The following is a 16,980-nucleotide window of genomic DNA, read 5'->3' on the forward strand; positions in this document are numbered from 1 at the left end:
ACATTCTATACTTAAGGTGCATGACACGGTTTTGCCTGCGAAATTCAAATTTAATTTGGTTTGTCGCAATTGTAAACTAATACGACAAAGTAGTCTTATGGCACTTTAATTGTGCCAATGGCAGTATCACCCTCACAGGTTTATATAAAAATCTTTACTTGAAAGGGTCCAGTTTAATAAATTAGTATAGACTAATTTGTGAGTAACTCATGTCAAACTCATTATTTTGACTAATTTCTTAAACTGAACACTTTCAAGTAAAGATTTTTATGTAATCCTGTGAAGATGATACTGCCATTGTCGGAAGAATGCCATAAGCCTACTTTGTCGTATTAATTACAAATTGCGGAAAACCAAATTAAAGAATTTCGCGGGTAGACCTGTATCGTGGCACCTTAAAATGGGAATCAGTCAGGATAGTTTGAACATAAAAATACAGTTATTCTATAACAAAAACAAACGCACATCTTTTCAATATTTATTAGGCATTATAGTTTATAATTTATTATTATTATTCTAGTCTAGACTCTGCTTAACATCTAAGTGTTGTATATGTTTCGTCACAATATGCTTTGATAGAGCACATGCGTCCAAAAATGCACGGTTACACATTTTGCACCTGTAGAGGCTCAGAGTTTTCTTAATTTCACTGCGTACTATCTGTTTCGATGTTCTTTCACTATCTGACTCTTCCTTAAAATGTGTTTTTATGTGCTCCTGGCAGTTATCCAATTTTGTATAAACAATCTGAAAGAAAAATCAGTATTTTAGGGTTTGTTCAGCCGACTGGTCATATTCGGGAAATCAGGGTTTTGATCTTGGGCACGCGCCTCTAACTTTTTTTAATTTGCCCCAACAACTTCCATACAATTATGACTATGAAATATACAAATTCACTGCAGTATGGGTGTCATTTACAAGTGCACTTATGAAAGAAAATAGCTATCATGCATAATAACTTCAAGTAGAGCTTGTCTATTTTGAAATGACGCGCCCCACCACCGCAATTTACACATCACTACTACACAAAATTATGTAGTGGGGCGCGTCACTTCAAAATACACAAGCTCTAATACAATTTTTTTTCTTTTTTTTTGGAAAAAACAGAAAGTACGATATTTTACTATTAACTTTTCGCAGTTATGTACGTTTTAAGCATTCAAATATCACCTTATTTTAACAGTGACAGAAAACATTGTAAGGAAATCTGCATGCTTGGGAGTTCTCTATAATATTCTCAAAGGTATGTGAAGTCTGCCAATCTGCACTTGGCTCGCGTGGTAGACTATGGTCAAAACTTTCTCAGTCTGAGAGGAGACCCTGCTCCTGAACCCTGGTTGATGATAATGATCAGCCAACTAATAATTTTGTCAATCATTACAGTACACGGCAGGAAAGGTTACACACCAAACTCTAGTAAGAAATAATGGGCAGCTTCGGCTTCATCGTCTCGGTCACATTTTGACACCTGAGGTCATTAATTTCTAACCAAATCCAAACAGGAGCAGGCTCTCAATTTTGTGCGCTAGGGCCAGTTAGCATGAATGGACAATAAACGACGTAATTTGACATTTCCATATTATAATTTAACTTACGTAACATCGTAACGGCAGAGTAGAATGGACCTAAATGCCCTTGATTTAAAGTCAAAAATTCAGTACCACCGATTTTGATATAATTTTGCAAGGATTCCGCTTGGAGCGCTGTCTGTAAATGTATGGACGAACTTTAACTTTAAAACAAGATATTTAAGGTCAATTTTACTTTAACGCTGAAGTGTTTCAATACATGTTAGATGTAAAATTTCATACTACCACAGTACACTGCACGTTTTGAGGTTTGTTGCTACAATATGGTGTCTATGGTTCATAGAATTAAATGGATATACTGGTTTCAATACTTACATTACACACATTGCAACCATATTGTTTAGTGTCTTTACCTAAGTTAATTATGGTGTATGCATTCTTCGCCTCATCTGGATCAATAGTTAAAGTATTTTCGGTTTCAGTTGTGACGCATTCAGTCTAAAAATGTAAAAATATTTTTAATCACACTAATATTATAAAGGTGAAAGTTTGTGTGTGTGTTTGTTACTCTTTTACGCAAAAACTACTAGACGGATTTGGCTGAAATTCAGAATGTAAGTAGGTACTTCCATTCTGAAATTCGATTTTTCAGAATACCTGCTAAAAATGAAAATTTTGGGTTACAGCATTGACATTGCTTGTCTCAGTCCGCGATCCAAGTATCTTCGCGTAGAAATCCACCCAAGTGATTCGGCTTATTAACTTTTAATCATCGTTTTACTAAGTACATATTATCATTTACTAGCTGATGCCCGCGACTTCGTTCCCGTGGATATAGGTTTTTAAAATCCCATGATTGATTGATTTTCCGGGATAAAAAGTAGCCTATGTGCTAATCCAGGATATTATCTATCTCCATTCCAAATTTCAACCAAATCCGTCTAGTAGTTTTTGCGCGAAGGAGTAACAAACATACACACACACACACACACATACACAGAAACTTTCGCCTTTATAATATTAATTAGTGTGAAGTGTGATTACCTCTTGATGCAGCCGTAAACCCTCCTCAGTCTTATACACGCTCGCGCACGAGCTACACGCGTATATTGTGTTTGGGAGTTTAGCGTTATTATCAGTAAATAGATTTAATGGGATATCTGAAAAAAATCAGGTTCAAATAAGAATTTGTATAGCACATAGAATTCACAATTTTCGATTTTTACACAAACAAAATTTTCTATAATGCTCCAACTAACTTTTCACTTTAACCACACTTTTCATTTTAACACTAATTAGATATGAATAATTATTATTATTGAATATTAAAATTGCAAAAAATACCAATCCATAAAATGCGTAACTATTGCTATAATTGCAATTCGCTAGCGTATGAAGTTTTAGTTTTGAATAAATATAAGCAGTGCGATGATAGCTAACAGCGCTAACACTTCTTTTTGGAGTTATTTGCGTCTTAGTATGTATTGAAACATCAACTTACGTCTCTTATTCAACGTAATAGAGATCCTAATGATGCCATCTATTGATTTAGTTTCCCGAATGTGAATGTGCAAGAAATCATAAAGGTTACTTTCACCATCATAATCTTCGTCATTTTCATATTCTGGAAAAGCGAAAAGAGTTAAATCTTCAATATAAAAGCTGGTATTGGCTAATTGGTCGACAATCAACACTATCGCTGACAAACAAACTCCTAGTCTACAAGTGCATAATTAAACCCATCTGGACATATGAATAGATCTCTGGTGATCAACAAGCGATTCCAACCTAGCAGCGCTGAAACTTCAGCGGTTTCAGAATATCGTACTAAGAGCAATCTCTGGAGCACCATGGTTCACACGAAATGATGAAATCCACAGATACCTAGAAATGCCAACAATCAAAGAGGAAGTGAACAATTATTCCAAAAAGTACAAGCTAAGATTGGAAAAACATCCTAACACACTGGCACAGAAATTGCTTGTAAACCCCAACACTAAACCAAAAATTGGAATTGGACGAGAGATGATGCTCCATAATTTACAGCACGAAAAGGGAGGACATTTATTGGAATGCCCCCTAAACTAACGAACAAACCTTCACAACTCCCCAAATCTGATTATGGCCGGAGGGCCGATCGCCCTATGTTAGTATCCAGATTCTGTGTGTTCCATCGGTAGCGCCGAAACTACTGGGCCGATTATAAAGAATGAGGTGTCAATTGATTCGTTGTAAAAGTCCGGGTGCAATAGGCTATAGTTTATACGAAAAAAATTGACCTAACGGATGTTACATCAAGAAAAGTTAGGGGGGGGGGGGGGGGGGGGGGGTTCCCAAATTTTTTTTATTTATCGTATCGAGTGGGATGTGAAATGAAAAAGGAGAATACCAATACCATTTGGAATATACCAATTACCAATTGAATGACAATTTAACTATGTATATCTTGTTAATGAATAGTTTGGCAAACATGCAACTGCCAAACATTATACCATTCCATTCCATTCCGACACACAACTGCTAAACATGTATCCTTCTGACACAACTGCTAAAAATTACAATTCACATTGTCGCGGTTGATGATGGGCTGTGTCTTCTTGCCTTATTTTATCCTTTTTTCATGCGTATTGCGTTTTAAATGGTTTTAATTTCTCGAAAAATGATGACTCACACGTGATTTTAGATTTTAATTTATTTTATTGAATGACAGTTGACAGTTGACGTTTTACATAAGTGACTGGTGTTGCTATTTTTAAATCCTTTACATGCCCCCGGCCTTGGAATCACCGGGTTCCAAGGTAGTCTTCTTCACCTCCTCTTCGCAAAACAATGGACATATCTTCGCAAATGAGCGTCTCACCACGCCCGTAGGCGTGCGAATGTCTGCTACACGTGAAATGCCATCCTTGCCTGGGATGGCGTTGATGATGCGTCCAAGATGCCATTTTAGTGGAGGAAGATTGTCGTCCTTGATCACGACCATCATGCCTGGTTGCAGTGTGTCGACGCCGCTCATCCATTTACATCTTGTCTGCAGTTCAGAGATGTATTCCTTAGACCACCTCTCCCAGAAATGGTGTCGCATCTGTTCCACCCGTTGATAGCGACTGAGGTGAGAGCCCGTTTGATTTCGCATGTCTTCGTATACTGGCGCAGTCAGAGATCGACCAACCAAGAAGTGGGCAGGACTAAGGGGTAGGAAATCTTGGGGGTCGGATGACATAGGTGAAAGAGGACGGGAATTGAGAATTGATTCAACTTGCGTGAGAACTGTAGTAAGTTCTTCGAAGGTTAGGTGTGCGTTTCCTATAACGCGAGTTAGATGGTATTTGGAAGATTTCACTCCAGCCTCCCACAGGCCACCGAAATGAGGACTATACGCTGGGACAAACTTGAACGTGATGCTTTGACTAACTGCGTATTCAGAGATGTCATCGGAACATCTCGTTAAAAACTTTCCAAATTCGTTCATCGTGCCAACAAAATTTTTTCCATTATCAGAAGTAATTTCTAAGGGCTTTGCGCGCCTTGAAATGAAACGCTTAAGCGCCAGAATGTATGAGTCAGAAGTCAGGTCACTGACAAGCTCTAAGTGAACTGCGCGAGTCGAGAAGCATATAAATAAGCAAATGTATGATTTTACAGTTCTAGCACCTCTACCCTTTCGGTTCAACGTGAGCACTGGCCCTGCGTAATCTACTCCACAATAAAGAAAAGGGTAAGTTGGAGTCACTCGCTCTTTTGGTAGATTACCCATAAGAGGATGTAAAGTGTCACCTTTCAATCGCTTACATAAAATACACTCATGAACAACCTGACGTGCAAGATTTCTCCCACCTACAGGCCACCATTGTTGTCGCACCTCATATAATAGCGCTTGAGGAGCTGCGTGGAGCAAACGCTTGTGTTCATGACGTAACAACAAAATTGTGAATCGATGTTTTGAGTTAAGTAGTATAGGATGCCTTTTGTTGTAATCGAATTCATTTGAATTTCCAATACGACCGCCTACACGTATTAGATCTGAATCTTTATCAATAAACAGATTAAGTTTTAATAACGACGGTTTTAAATTTCGCGTCTTCGTTTTGTTTATTAATTCATATTCCTCACCGTATGACTCCGATTGCGAAAGTTTTGCTAAGCCCAGCTCAGCTCTTCTCAATTCATCCGAACTGAGAGCGCCAGTCCGCTGATTTATTTTATAGTTGCGCGTGTTATGAAGAAAGCGAAGTACGTACGCGAAGGTGCATCTCATTCGATTGAATTGAGAAAACCGAGAAAAGGGAAACAAATCACGTTCTTCAGTGCACACTAATACTGAATTAGATTTTACTTCAGGCAGGTCTTCGTGCATAGTGGCTTGATCTTGGTCTGGTACAATGCCAGAGCGGCCGAACGTATGATCGCGTAAGAAACATGGTCCCTCCCACCAAAGTGTGGAGGTGGCGAGATCGTTTAGCAGGACTCCGCGTGAGGCCATATCGGCTGGATTGTCTTTACCACTCACATGCCGCCATGGAAGTTCACCAGTTAATTCGTGAATTTCGACAATTCGGTTTTGAACGAAAGTTTTCAATAGATTAGGAGCCATTCGTAACCATCCTAATACTATAGTTGAGTCTGTCCAGAATGTTACGCTATCAAATTGACAGTGAAGTGATTCGCTTATTTTTTTGTACAACCGCGCACCTAAAACCGCTCCGCTTAATTCTAGCCTAGGGATCGTGAGAGGCTTCACGGGCGCGACCTTTGCCTTTGCGCATAACAATCTATTGCAAATTGTATTATTTTTCGTGATAGTGCGAATGTACGCGCACGCGCCATAGGCTACCTGCGATGCATCCGTAAAGATGTGCAACTCGATAGACACAGGGTCCAGCCCAATAGCATGTCGTGGAACGACAATGTCGTTAAGCGCCGCTAAACTATTCGCAAACCGGTTCCACGCCTCGATGACGTCATTAGGTAGCGCGTCGTCCCAATCCGTTTTTGTTAACCACAACTTTTGCAATAGAGTTTTCGCTATTATTATTGCAGGGCTTAATAAACCCAGCGGGTCGAATATTTGCGAAACATGTGACAATATTGTGCGCTTAGATATCTGTGCATCATGTTTAAATGTTGTGTTATAGTTAAATTCATCGGTAGAATTATTCCACCCTATCCCTAATGTTTTACACTCGCCTTTTCCTTCTAAATTCAATTGTTTTATGCCGTTGAAAACAGACTGATCGCATTCAAAGTTAAATATCCATTTCCGTAGAGGAAAGCATCCCGATTGCAAAGCTTCATATACTTTTCTGCACAATTCCGTTAATTTATCTTTATCGTCTAGGCCCGTAATCATATCGTCGACAAAAAAGTCTTCTGTGATGACTCTTTTTACGTCAGGATCTGAACTGGTAAACCCTAATTCCTTTAGGCATCTTACGGCGAGAAAGGGCGCGGAAGCGGTTCCGTACACAACAGTGTTAAGTCTGTAAATACCTAAAGATTCCTTTGGATCATCACGCCATACGATCAGTTGCAGATCTCGCTGATCTTCTGCTACAAGTATTTGACGATACATTTTTTCTACGTCTGCACAGGCTACGTACCTGTGCTGCCGCAAACGCAGTAAGATGGCTAGTAAGTCGCCTTGTATGGGAGGGCCTACACGCTGGAGACTGTTAAAAGAGATTGACGTAGAGGAAGGAAAACTCGCGTCAAAAACCACACGTAATTTCGTCGTGGTACTATGCTCTCGGAATACCCCATGGTGCGGCATGAAACAGTGTGGCGTTCCATAAGTGTCAATTCGGGTCATGTGACCTAGATTTTCGTATTCGTGTATGAAATCACTGTACATTTTTTTGTACTCTGGTACGCGTTGTAACCGCCTCTCTAACGACATAAATCTGTTAATGGCTTGAGGATGCGTCTCACCTAATTCATGCGGTGATAATTTGAGGGGAATGTTTACGCAAAACCTTCCGTCATTATTGCGCGTAGTAGTTTTGACGAAATGGTCTTCGCACGCCTTTTCCTCCTCTGTGCGCGTATCACATGGCTTAGGTAGTTCCTCAATCTCCCAGAACAGACGAAGTTGATCGTTAACCGATTGAGAGAAATTGCACTGGATGTGGCCCTTATTGCGCGCATTAATATGTAAGGGACCTGAAATAATCCAGCCTAGTCGCGTATTTTGCAAGAATGGACCAGCAGGTAAACGCATTTTACCTTGGCTCAGTAAGTCCCAGAACTTGTCAGCTCCTATGAGTAAGTCTATGCTCTGACCTTCATAGAAGTCGGGGTCTGCCAACTGTAAGTTGTTAGGAATTTTACATTGCGCATCTTGTTTAGGTATAGCAGGAAAAGTAGATGTAATGTTCGGTAGAACTATGCATTGTAAGCGCGTAGTATAGGAGCTGGTGCGTGATTTGATTTCAATATCACAGGTTAACGTAGCCTGTGTAACTGAATTTCCAACTCCACGAATTTCTTGAGCAGACTGTATCACTGGTATATTTAGAATATCGCATAAAGATTTTTTAATAAGGCAACGTTCACTACCAGAATCTAAAAGAGTGCGGGCTAAATGATAATTATTAAATTTGTCACGTACTAAAACTAATGCAGTCGATAACAGGACTCTTTGCACGCAGGGATATTGGGCACATAATGTCTCTGTGTGCATGCTCATTGGGGTCTCAAATAGTTGAGGTGCAGCAGTGGTTTTGAGGGACGCTAAAGAAACTATAGATGGTCTTTTTTCATCGCTTTGTACCGCTGGAGATGGTACTTGGCCCTTCGGGTCAGTACCTTTATCACAAATTAAGGAATTATGCTTAATATTCTCACACTTCCTACACGGTCCAAATCTACAGTCAGCTGCTGTATGCCCTCCAGGCCGCAAACAATTTTCACATAATTTATTGTCCCGTACAACCTTTAGCCTTGCATTTAAGTCTAAAGCTAAGAATTTACTGCACGCATATAGTGAATGATTAGATTTACAAAGTAAACATGACCGCTGTGTAGCATGCGGCTTGCTCTTGGTGCTAGAAACATTGCAGTGTACCTTTGAATTTGAGTTTGTATGGTGTTTCTTAGTATCATTTGTTTTGGTACAATTTGCCTGCAATGTGTCTAACATGTCTGCCCTATCCTTTAGAAATGTTAATAAAACTTCAACTTTCAAGCGTGACTTGGAGTCCTCAGATTTATTTAAAATTGTGTTTCTGTATTGTTCCCATGCTCGCTCTGTTGTTTTATCAAGTTTGGAAACAATAATATAAATCAATATTGTATCCCAGCTATCAACTGGTTCGCCTAATATTTTTAATGCACGTAGATTTTTTAAATAACTGTCTATTAAATTTCTTAATAAATCTGGTGCCTCCTTTGTCATCGCTTGAAGTGTAAACAATGCCTTAATATGACTATGTATTAATAACTTGTTGTTATTAAATCTATTTAAGAGCAACTCCCATGCTACCGAGTAATTATCGGATGAGAACTCCACTGAGTCTATAACTAGTGCTGCGCTGCCCTTTAAGGATGATTTCAAATAATGAAACTTTTGAATACTGCTTATCTGAGTGGATTCATGTACCAACGATTGAAAGGTATCCCTAAACTCTAACCAACGGTCACATGAACCGTCAAAGGTAGGTACTGATATTGTAGGTAACTTTATTGTGTCATTGTGGCTATGACAACGCTTAGAGCATGCACTAGTGACCTCTTCTAACTTTATCATACGTTCAGCACGGGCCAATGTACTATAATAGTTATCCTCAAACGCATCACGTTGATTTAATTGTTCTTCTAAATCTACATCTAAAACTGACTCTTCTATCTTAGACTGAAGCTCAGTGAACTCAGCATAAAGGCTGGTTGCTCCTTGCAAACGCAACTTTAAATCAACTTGAGTTTGACTAGGCAAAATTTCGTCAGATTTGAATCCATTGACATACGATGAAAATCTTGTTAATCTACTTTTAACTATTGCGCGTTTCTTTATTAAATCACGTATTAACTGATTAGTGTCCTCGTCATCAGTCAATGTTATTTTATAGGGCGATTTCGACCTAGGTTTTGACTCAATTGGATTCATTTCGATAGCCTGTAAAGGTGGAGTAAAAGACGAAAATTCTATGCTTTTTGAAGAGGTAAGGCCATAAAACAATATACGATAAAGAAAGTCGAGTTGTACTCACGTTTAAAAGTGGAGTTGTACTCACGTGTAACACGTAGAAATACCTTTAGGAAAAAGGAGTAGATGGGAGTGGTTGGTGATCCACGCTGGTCATCCGGGTTCGATAGGAACAGCTAATGTCGCGGTTGATGATGGGCTGTGTCTTCTTGCCTTATTTTATCCTTTTTTCATGCGTATTGCGTTTTAAATGGTTTTAATTTCTCGAAAAATGATGACTCACACGTGATTTTAGATTTTAATTTATTTTATTGAATGACAGTTGACAGTTGACGTTTTACATAAGTGACTGGTGTTGCTATTTTTAAATCCTTTACACACATAACTATGGAAAGGTCTATCATTGGATAGATTATTATGATGTTATGTGCTATTTATTATTTCCCTATGAACCTTATTCAACAGTAGGTTATATTAGGGTCCTTTGCAATTACTTACCTTGAATGTATGCCAATTTCCGGAGCATTTCCGGTATAAATCTGAAACGACAGTTGTTGAAGTTGTCTTTCTCTCTGATTGCCCGTCCTGTCACCAGTGAGGGATTGCTCTCACTGTACAGATCCCCCGTTTCATGCTCTTGTATAATCACCTGAATAGTTAATTAGATTAATATTTCATGATCAACCCGTTTCCGCCCCACTACTGAGTACGGGTCTCCTCTCAGAATGAGAAGGGTTTAGGCCATAGTCTGCCACGCTGGCCCAATGCGGATTGGCAGACTTCACACACCTTTGAGAACATGGAGAACTCTCAGGCATGCAGGTTTCCTCACGATGTTTTCCTTCACCGTTAAAGCAAGTGATATTTAATTGCTTAAAACGCACATAACTGAAAAGTTAGATTAATATTTAGGTAGGCATTAATTGACTTTTGAAATATGCGAAGCTTTTATTCGTGAGAAGGCCTTTTTACCCAACTGCAGCAAAGCCAAAAGGAAGGGTTATAATTTTAGCAGTCTATTTATGTACCTATATAATGTTTGTATACAGATTCGCTGTGTCCCACCGTAGAACCTAAACTACTGGGCCGATTTTGTTGAATGATGTGTCAACTGATTCGTCGTAAAAGTCCGGGTGACATAGGCTACATTTTATACGTAAAAAATTTACCTAACGGATGTTACATCAAAAAAACCGGCCAAGTGCGAATCAGACTCGCGCACCGAGGGTTCCGTACTCCGGTAATTTTTCCGCCATTTTGCACGATAAATCAAAAACTATTATGCATAAAAATAAATAAATATCTGTTTTAGAATACACAGGTAAAGCCCTTTCATATGACACCCCACTTGGTATAGTTACCAAGTGGGGTGTCATATGAAAGGGCTTTACCTTTCATATGACAAGTAAATATGAAAGGTAAAGCCTTTCATATGTGGCCTTTATAATGTACTTATAAAGGCCACATATGAAAGAACTGTCTGTCTGTCTGTTCGTCCGTCCGTTGTATCTGTCAAGAAACCCTATACGGTACTTCCCGTCGACCTAGAATCATGTGGCAGGTAGGTAGGTCTTATAGCACAAATAAAGGAATAAATCCGAAAACCGTGAATTTGTGGTATGTCTTGGTAATAATGAGTCCTCGCTCCATGACGGCGGGCCTGAAGGCGGGCACGCGCGACAGCTGCCCCACCACGATCTCGGCGGCCGTCACGTCTTTGACGCCGCACTCGGTCGTGCCACGGACCATACCTTGGTAATAATGAGTCCTCGCTCCATGACGGCGGGCCTGAAGGCGGGCACGCGCGACAGCTGCCCCACCACGATCTCGGCGGCCGTCACGTCTTTGACGCCGCACTCGGTCGTGCCACGGACCATACCTTGGTAATAATGAGTCCTCGCTCCATGACGGCGGGCCTGAAGGCGGGCACGCGCGACAGCTGCCCCACCACGATCTCGGCGGCCGTCACGTCTTTGACGCCGCACTCGGTCGTGCCACGGACCGCTTCGCGTATCAGAACCTCGAATTTGTCATCATCTAAGCCTGCAAAACCTGGAAATACTTTTTCTTTACTCTACTTTATTCCTATTTAAGTACTGAATTTTATTTTGTAATTTAATCCTTAGTCAACCTGCGCAAGCCGCCATGTTGCAATTCCAGATTGGATTACTTGTTTTGCACACTATATAAGTAGGTATAATTGAACGCTTATGTGCGTCATAAATTCCCTTACCTGGTTGTTCGGTTGTGGCCATCTGGGCATCGTGTATATTATTTGTTCCTAATTTCCTGACCGGCCTATCAGTCTTTACAACTCTTGCTATTAGCTTCTTACCGTTAAATTTTCCTAACACTATTTCCGGCGGAACATCTGAAATGTATTAGAAGTTTAGTAAAACGACCGCCCGCGGCTTCTTAACTTGAAAAATCCAGCCTTATTAGAATGTCTACACTTTTAACAGAACCTCTGATCAGGTTTTTAGGTCCAAGGGTTAAGACTTTTGCTTTATTTTAGTAGATATACGAAATAACAATAAACACATGCAGGGGTCTCCAAACTTTTTAGTCTAAGGCGCTAACTGATTCTTTTACTAAGTCCAAGTTAGAGTTTGGAGACTCCTAAATCAGAATATTTCACAAGGAATCCATTCAAGGTTTATCACATTCACATACAACAGCATTGGGAATGTTGTGCAAAAACTAGTCATCAAATAATTCAATACAAAAGCTGTCATTACACCCAATTTATTCCTCGGTTAAACATTACTCGGCATCACATTGGTGAAATCAGCACATATATCCAACTTACTTTTAAATAAGAATTTGGTTTTTACTTTAATTGTGTCACTTTGTCTCTTCACATATGAGTCTTTAACGGAGTTCAATTTGACATAATCATGCTCAGCCTCAATCGGTGTTATAATATCTGCTGCGTCGGCACACTCTTCCTCAATTGTTTGCTCAGTATTAATTTTTACTGTTCCTGTAATTTGACATTACTATTTTAAGCACGAAACTAAAAGCCTATGGGAATGAAAACTTCGGAAAGCCGCGACTGATGTAGACGTGACAGATGGCAATCGAGATGTGGGGGGATGCTCAATGCTATTCTGCGCTGGGTAAGGTGGCTGTGCGGGTGTGTGGGGCATCCCCACCCCGATTGCCATCTCAACCTGTCGCGTACGGTATTCGCAGTCATCTCAAGAGATATATCTCCGTGCGATCAAGATTACGACTTACATCCGACAGTGTGCAAAATTCAGAGTATATTAATACTCTATATGTATATATGATATTAATAAAATTTAAAATGTCTATATGTATATATGATATTAATAAAATAAAATATAAAAATGATATTAATATTATAAATGCGAAAGTGTCTGTCTGTCTGCTACCTGTTCACGGCCCAAAAGTTTAACCGATTCTGACGATATTTGGTACAGAGTTAGCTTATGTTCTGGGGACGGACATCTACTTTTTATCCCAGAAAATCAAACAGTTCCCACGGAATTCCTAAAGACCCATCCATTTAACCGATTTGTATGAAAATTGGTACAGAGGTAGCTTGCGTCTCTATTATTGACATAGGCAACTTTTTATTCCGAAAAATCCCCACAACAATTCCCACAGGATCTTTAAAAACCTAAATCCACACGGACGAAGTCGCGGGCATCCTCTAGTATTCTAATATATAACTTAGAATTATTTTATAAAATAGGTAACTACCTTGTTGGTTGGTTGTGAAATTCATTTCTTCTGGTTCTTCTTGCTCTATGATTCCCTCTTCCTCGATGATATAACCTGCCATGTCTTCTTCAACAATATTTTCTGTTTCAGGCTGCATGTTTTCTAATTTAATTTCAGTAGTTTTATTTTGAACTTTATCGACTTTTATGGAACTGAATAGAAAAATAGTATAAAAGATAGAGTCATCTGTATAAACTATACTAGTTGATCTAGTTTTCAATGGTGATAGAATTATTAAAAAGGGCCAGTAGTTTCAGAATTTATGGATAACAAATAAACAAATTCCTTTTTATTATAATATAAGTATAGACTAGATGGCGCCCGCGACTTCGTCCGCGTGCGTCTATCTAATGATAGTTGCAATTTGAATCTACATTTTTTTAAATCCTGTGTGATCATTTTGCTGTCTCAAAAGTATCTCAAAACTGCAAAGAAAGCTCATTCTATAAGTGGTACGGTTCGTACATGTACATAATAGGGACTAGGGCAAACCTATTTCAACCTTAGGTTGTGGGGTGTATAAGTTTATGCTAAGAAAAAAATTACCATGATGCTCCCTCTTCTTCCATGTTCTCCTGAAGTTCACACTTCAATTTAAGGATTAGCTCTAAAACAAAAATTGTTTATTAATAATTTACCAATGAAAAACATATTATATTATATTGTTAGATAATTTCTTAATACATACTTTCATCTGCGGTAATATCATGTAGTCCAGAGGAGTCTAATAAAAATGTTTTGTCACTACTTTCCAACAAGATCCAACCCTTTTGTTCTAGTATTTGATATTGTTCATCATTTAGAGTTATCTGTGTATAGAAAAACAAAGTATCATAATAATTTATAACATGATGATGATCATCATTGAATTATATGAAGGTTGCCTGGTAGAGATTGCTCCAAGCAATAAGGCCGCCTTTGCACACAATTGTTTTTTCTGTTTTCTTCTTTCTGTGTTGTGATCCTTTACATGTGTTTTTGTGTGCAATAAAGTGTTTCTATCTATCTATCTATATCAATGCTGAATTTCGCACTTACTTCAGTACAATCACCAGAATTATTGTCTGCTGCACTTTCAATATCTGTGTCATTAATATCAACTTCCTCATTATTTGTAGTGACCTCTTTGTATTGAACAACTTCATCTTGTTCCATCTAAAAATAAATAGTGTAATTACATGTGTGTCTATGTTAAATTGCAAACATAGTTACAATTCATTTATAATATGCAATATCATAATAATACAATTAAAATTATTAAAGTTTATTCAATTTACCGGAACTTCTTTGGAATTTTCGTCATCTTGTAGTAAATAATTGTTTGCATAGCTATTGTTATCTTCATCTGGCAATGTGAATTGGTCTAAAATAAAACAGAATAAATTAACAGATTGTAAGTAATACGTAAATATTTTAATATTAATTAGCCTTGATGGATAAACCATGCCAAGCTTAGAATTGATTGTGATTGAAAACCTTTTTGACCATTTAAATGCTTGATGTGTTTGTCAAGCAATGGGCTGCACAATGCGAAGTTTATTTATTTGCAGTGCTTGTCAAGCTCACTAACCTGTCTATACTTGAGCCTGCATTATAAAAGTTCTTAAATAAAGCAAGGTCTTACAAGTTCTTTTTTAATTTTTTGTTTAAACAACTTTATTGGTTAAAACTATGACAAAGAATAAAATACAGGATAGATTTACAAACAAAGGGTGACCTTATCACTATAGTGATCTCTTCCAGGCAACCCGGAGGCAGTTCTATTATTATATGCCATACAAACTATACACTTGTGGGTTGAAATGTTTGGGCTTATAAATCTGTCACAGAAATCTAGTCTTTCTAAATCTGTGATCTATGTACATACCCTGCACAGCAGATATTAATTCAGAAGAGTTGTCTCCATCTATGTAAAGCTGCTGCGGAACAACATTGTATACATTGCAGCCTTGCACACCCTCCAGCACATCCTTCCCATCTTCCACTTGCGTTACATACTGGATTGGTCTGTCAACTGTAAGGATTGATATGTTTAGCTTCTAACTAGAATACAGGCACTTGCATTTATCTATGTATTCTTCTAATTAGAGTACAAACAACAAAATTAACACAATTTGCATACTTTGTACTTTTATGTGCTTTTCATTATCATTTCGTTCTACAAGGAAGCATTATATGAATAACACATTCAACATGTCATGAAGTTTTGGGTCCAGTGATACTTATATACAAAAACTAAACGTTTAAAATGCTTTGTAAGTTGCTGTTTATTAAACTACTCAATATAGAACAATTTGTATCTTATTAATCTTGGTAGGTAGATACACGATAACTCTTAGATAGAAATGACTGCACAACTAGAACAAGACGTGCAATCAATTTTCTTAAGACTTTTTTAGTTTCGAAGTTATAACGACCGGTAAAATATAATAAGTTAGAGCAAAACATGAATATTTACAGCAAAGAAATGTGCCATCTTCTTGAACGACTAACAGCTGACTCGTGTCCGTTTCATTAACATAGCTGGTAGGCAGATATTCATAAGTTTCGTACTCGTTTTTATCCATACTGATTTAATTGAAACTTCACAAGATTCTTAATGCTTAATTTGAGCATGGGAATTGGAATTGTTTTATTTGTTAATTTTATAATTTATATTAATATTTTGTTGTTTGCATCTCTGCGATGCATTGCCCATCGATTTCAGATTTGATTTGACAGTTGACAACAGTCAAGTCAACACAGACCAATAACATATAGGATAAAGTTGACAAACACAGGTTGACTTTGACCGTAGACTCTCTTCTCTCGTCTGGCTTTACATAACTAGATTAGCCAATGTCAGGTTTGTAGTTATTTGCAAGTTATATAGGGAAAAGTAAGAAAATTTCACGTCCGCTAAGTACGCAGTTTCCCGCCCTTTCACTATTATTCATTGACATTATTTGACGATTCCGTTTCAGTGCGTTCCAGAATGAAAACTCGTTTATTATTGTAGTTTAGTTACTTTCTGGGTAGGTATCACAAAGACACACGTTGGACTTCGTCTGTGATGGCGTTTGCTGGCGCGCGTGCTGTGCTTGTTTGGAGTGTTTTTTTTGTTAAGAGTGGCTGGTTTTTGTGTTAGTTGGTGTTTTTTGGTGGTGGAACTGACTGGGAAGCGCTCTAAAGGGGCGCCGCGCGTGTGTCGGCGGGCGCCGGCGCAGACGGAGTCCATACTTGTATAAATTCAATAACTTGAAAATATCACAAACTTGACATTGGCTAATCAGAGTAAAGCCAGATTTAAAGAAAAAAAAAAAAAGACATGTTTGTTGTATAGTTTAGGAATTTATCGATAGATGGAGGTAATAAATTTTGTAATTGCCACACTAAAATTTTTTTATATTGGCATCCCCATTTTTCCCCATCGTTACACGTTTCATTTCACGCAGCAATTTCATAAAAAAAACAACAAAATATCGCGTAATATCAACCAAATTTAACCACAAAAAATATTGTAATAATTTTGTGGCTAATTTCATTGTCTATTTGTATTGTAATATTAATTTTTGCAAACTT

At 38.2% G+C, this 16,980-nt stretch overlaps 2 protein-coding genes across 4 annotated transcripts; both read right to left on the bottom strand.

The window, feature by feature from the left end:
* Window positions 1–464: 464 nt before the first annotated feature.
* Window positions 465–16,125, bottom strand: LOC123873547. 3 transcript variants are annotated; one of them, XM_045918410.1, is made up of 16 exons: window positions 15,878–16,125; window positions 15,287–15,433; window positions 14,697–14,782; window positions 14,458–14,574; window positions 14,108–14,228; window positions 13,966–14,026; window positions 13,399–13,571; window positions 12,479–12,652; window positions 11,903–12,040; window positions 11,672–11,721; window positions 11,421–11,543; window positions 10,168–10,318; window positions 3,031–3,153; window positions 2,574–2,689; window positions 1,905–2,027; window positions 465–747 (listed from the first exon to the last, which is right to left on the bottom strand). In XM_045918410.1, the coding sequence occupies exons 1-16, from the start codon at window positions 15,984–15,986 to the stop codon at window positions 517–519; spliced, it is 2,043 nt and encodes a 680-aa protein (XP_045774366.1). In that variant the 5' UTR covers window positions 15,987–16,125; the 3' UTR covers window positions 465–516. The 3 variants fall into 3 exon arrangements, with proteins under 3 accessions (XP_045774366.1, XP_045774367.1, XP_045774364.1); XM_045918411.1 differs by lacking the exon at window positions 11,421–11,543 and having other exon boundaries at window positions 11,549–11,712; XM_045918408.1 differs by lacking the exon at window positions 11,421–11,543 and having other exon boundaries at window positions 11,549–11,721.
* LOC123873546 lies at window positions 4,204–10,041 on the bottom strand. The gene has a single exon (XM_045918407.1). It carries the CDS (start codon window positions 9,628–9,630, stop codon window positions 4,291–4,293), a length of 5,340 nt encoding a protein of 1,779 aa, XP_045774363.1. The 5' UTR covers window positions 9,631–10,041; the 3' UTR covers window positions 4,204–4,290.
* Window positions 16,126–16,980: the final 855 nt, after the last annotated feature.

This window comes from Maniola jurtina, chromosome 17 (genome assembly GCF_905333055.1).
Source record: "Maniola jurtina chromosome 17, ilManJurt1.1, whole genome shotgun sequence".
In the NCBI taxonomy this organism is placed as follows: Eukaryota; Metazoa; Arthropoda; class Insecta; order Lepidoptera; family Nymphalidae; genus Maniola; species Maniola jurtina.

Bases quoted from the DNA above. Each gene is read 5' to 3' on its own strand.
- LOC123873547 (XM_045918410.1), bottom strand. From the start codon at position 15,986: ATGGATAAAAACGAGTACGAAACTTATGAATATCTGCCTACCAGCTAT. The intron at 14,027-14,107 runs GTATGTATTAAG...TTTTTGTTTTAG, and splicing joins TGATATTACCGCAGATGAAA to AGCTAATCCTTAAATTGAAG. The intron at 11,544-11,671 runs GTCCGTGGCACG...TACCAAGGTATG, and splicing joins AGGTTCTGATACGCGAAGCG to GTCCGTGGCACGACCGAGTG.
- LOC123873546 (XM_045918407.1), bottom strand. From the start codon at position 9,630: ATGAATCCAATTGAGTCAAAACCTAGGTCGAAATCGCCCTATAAAATA.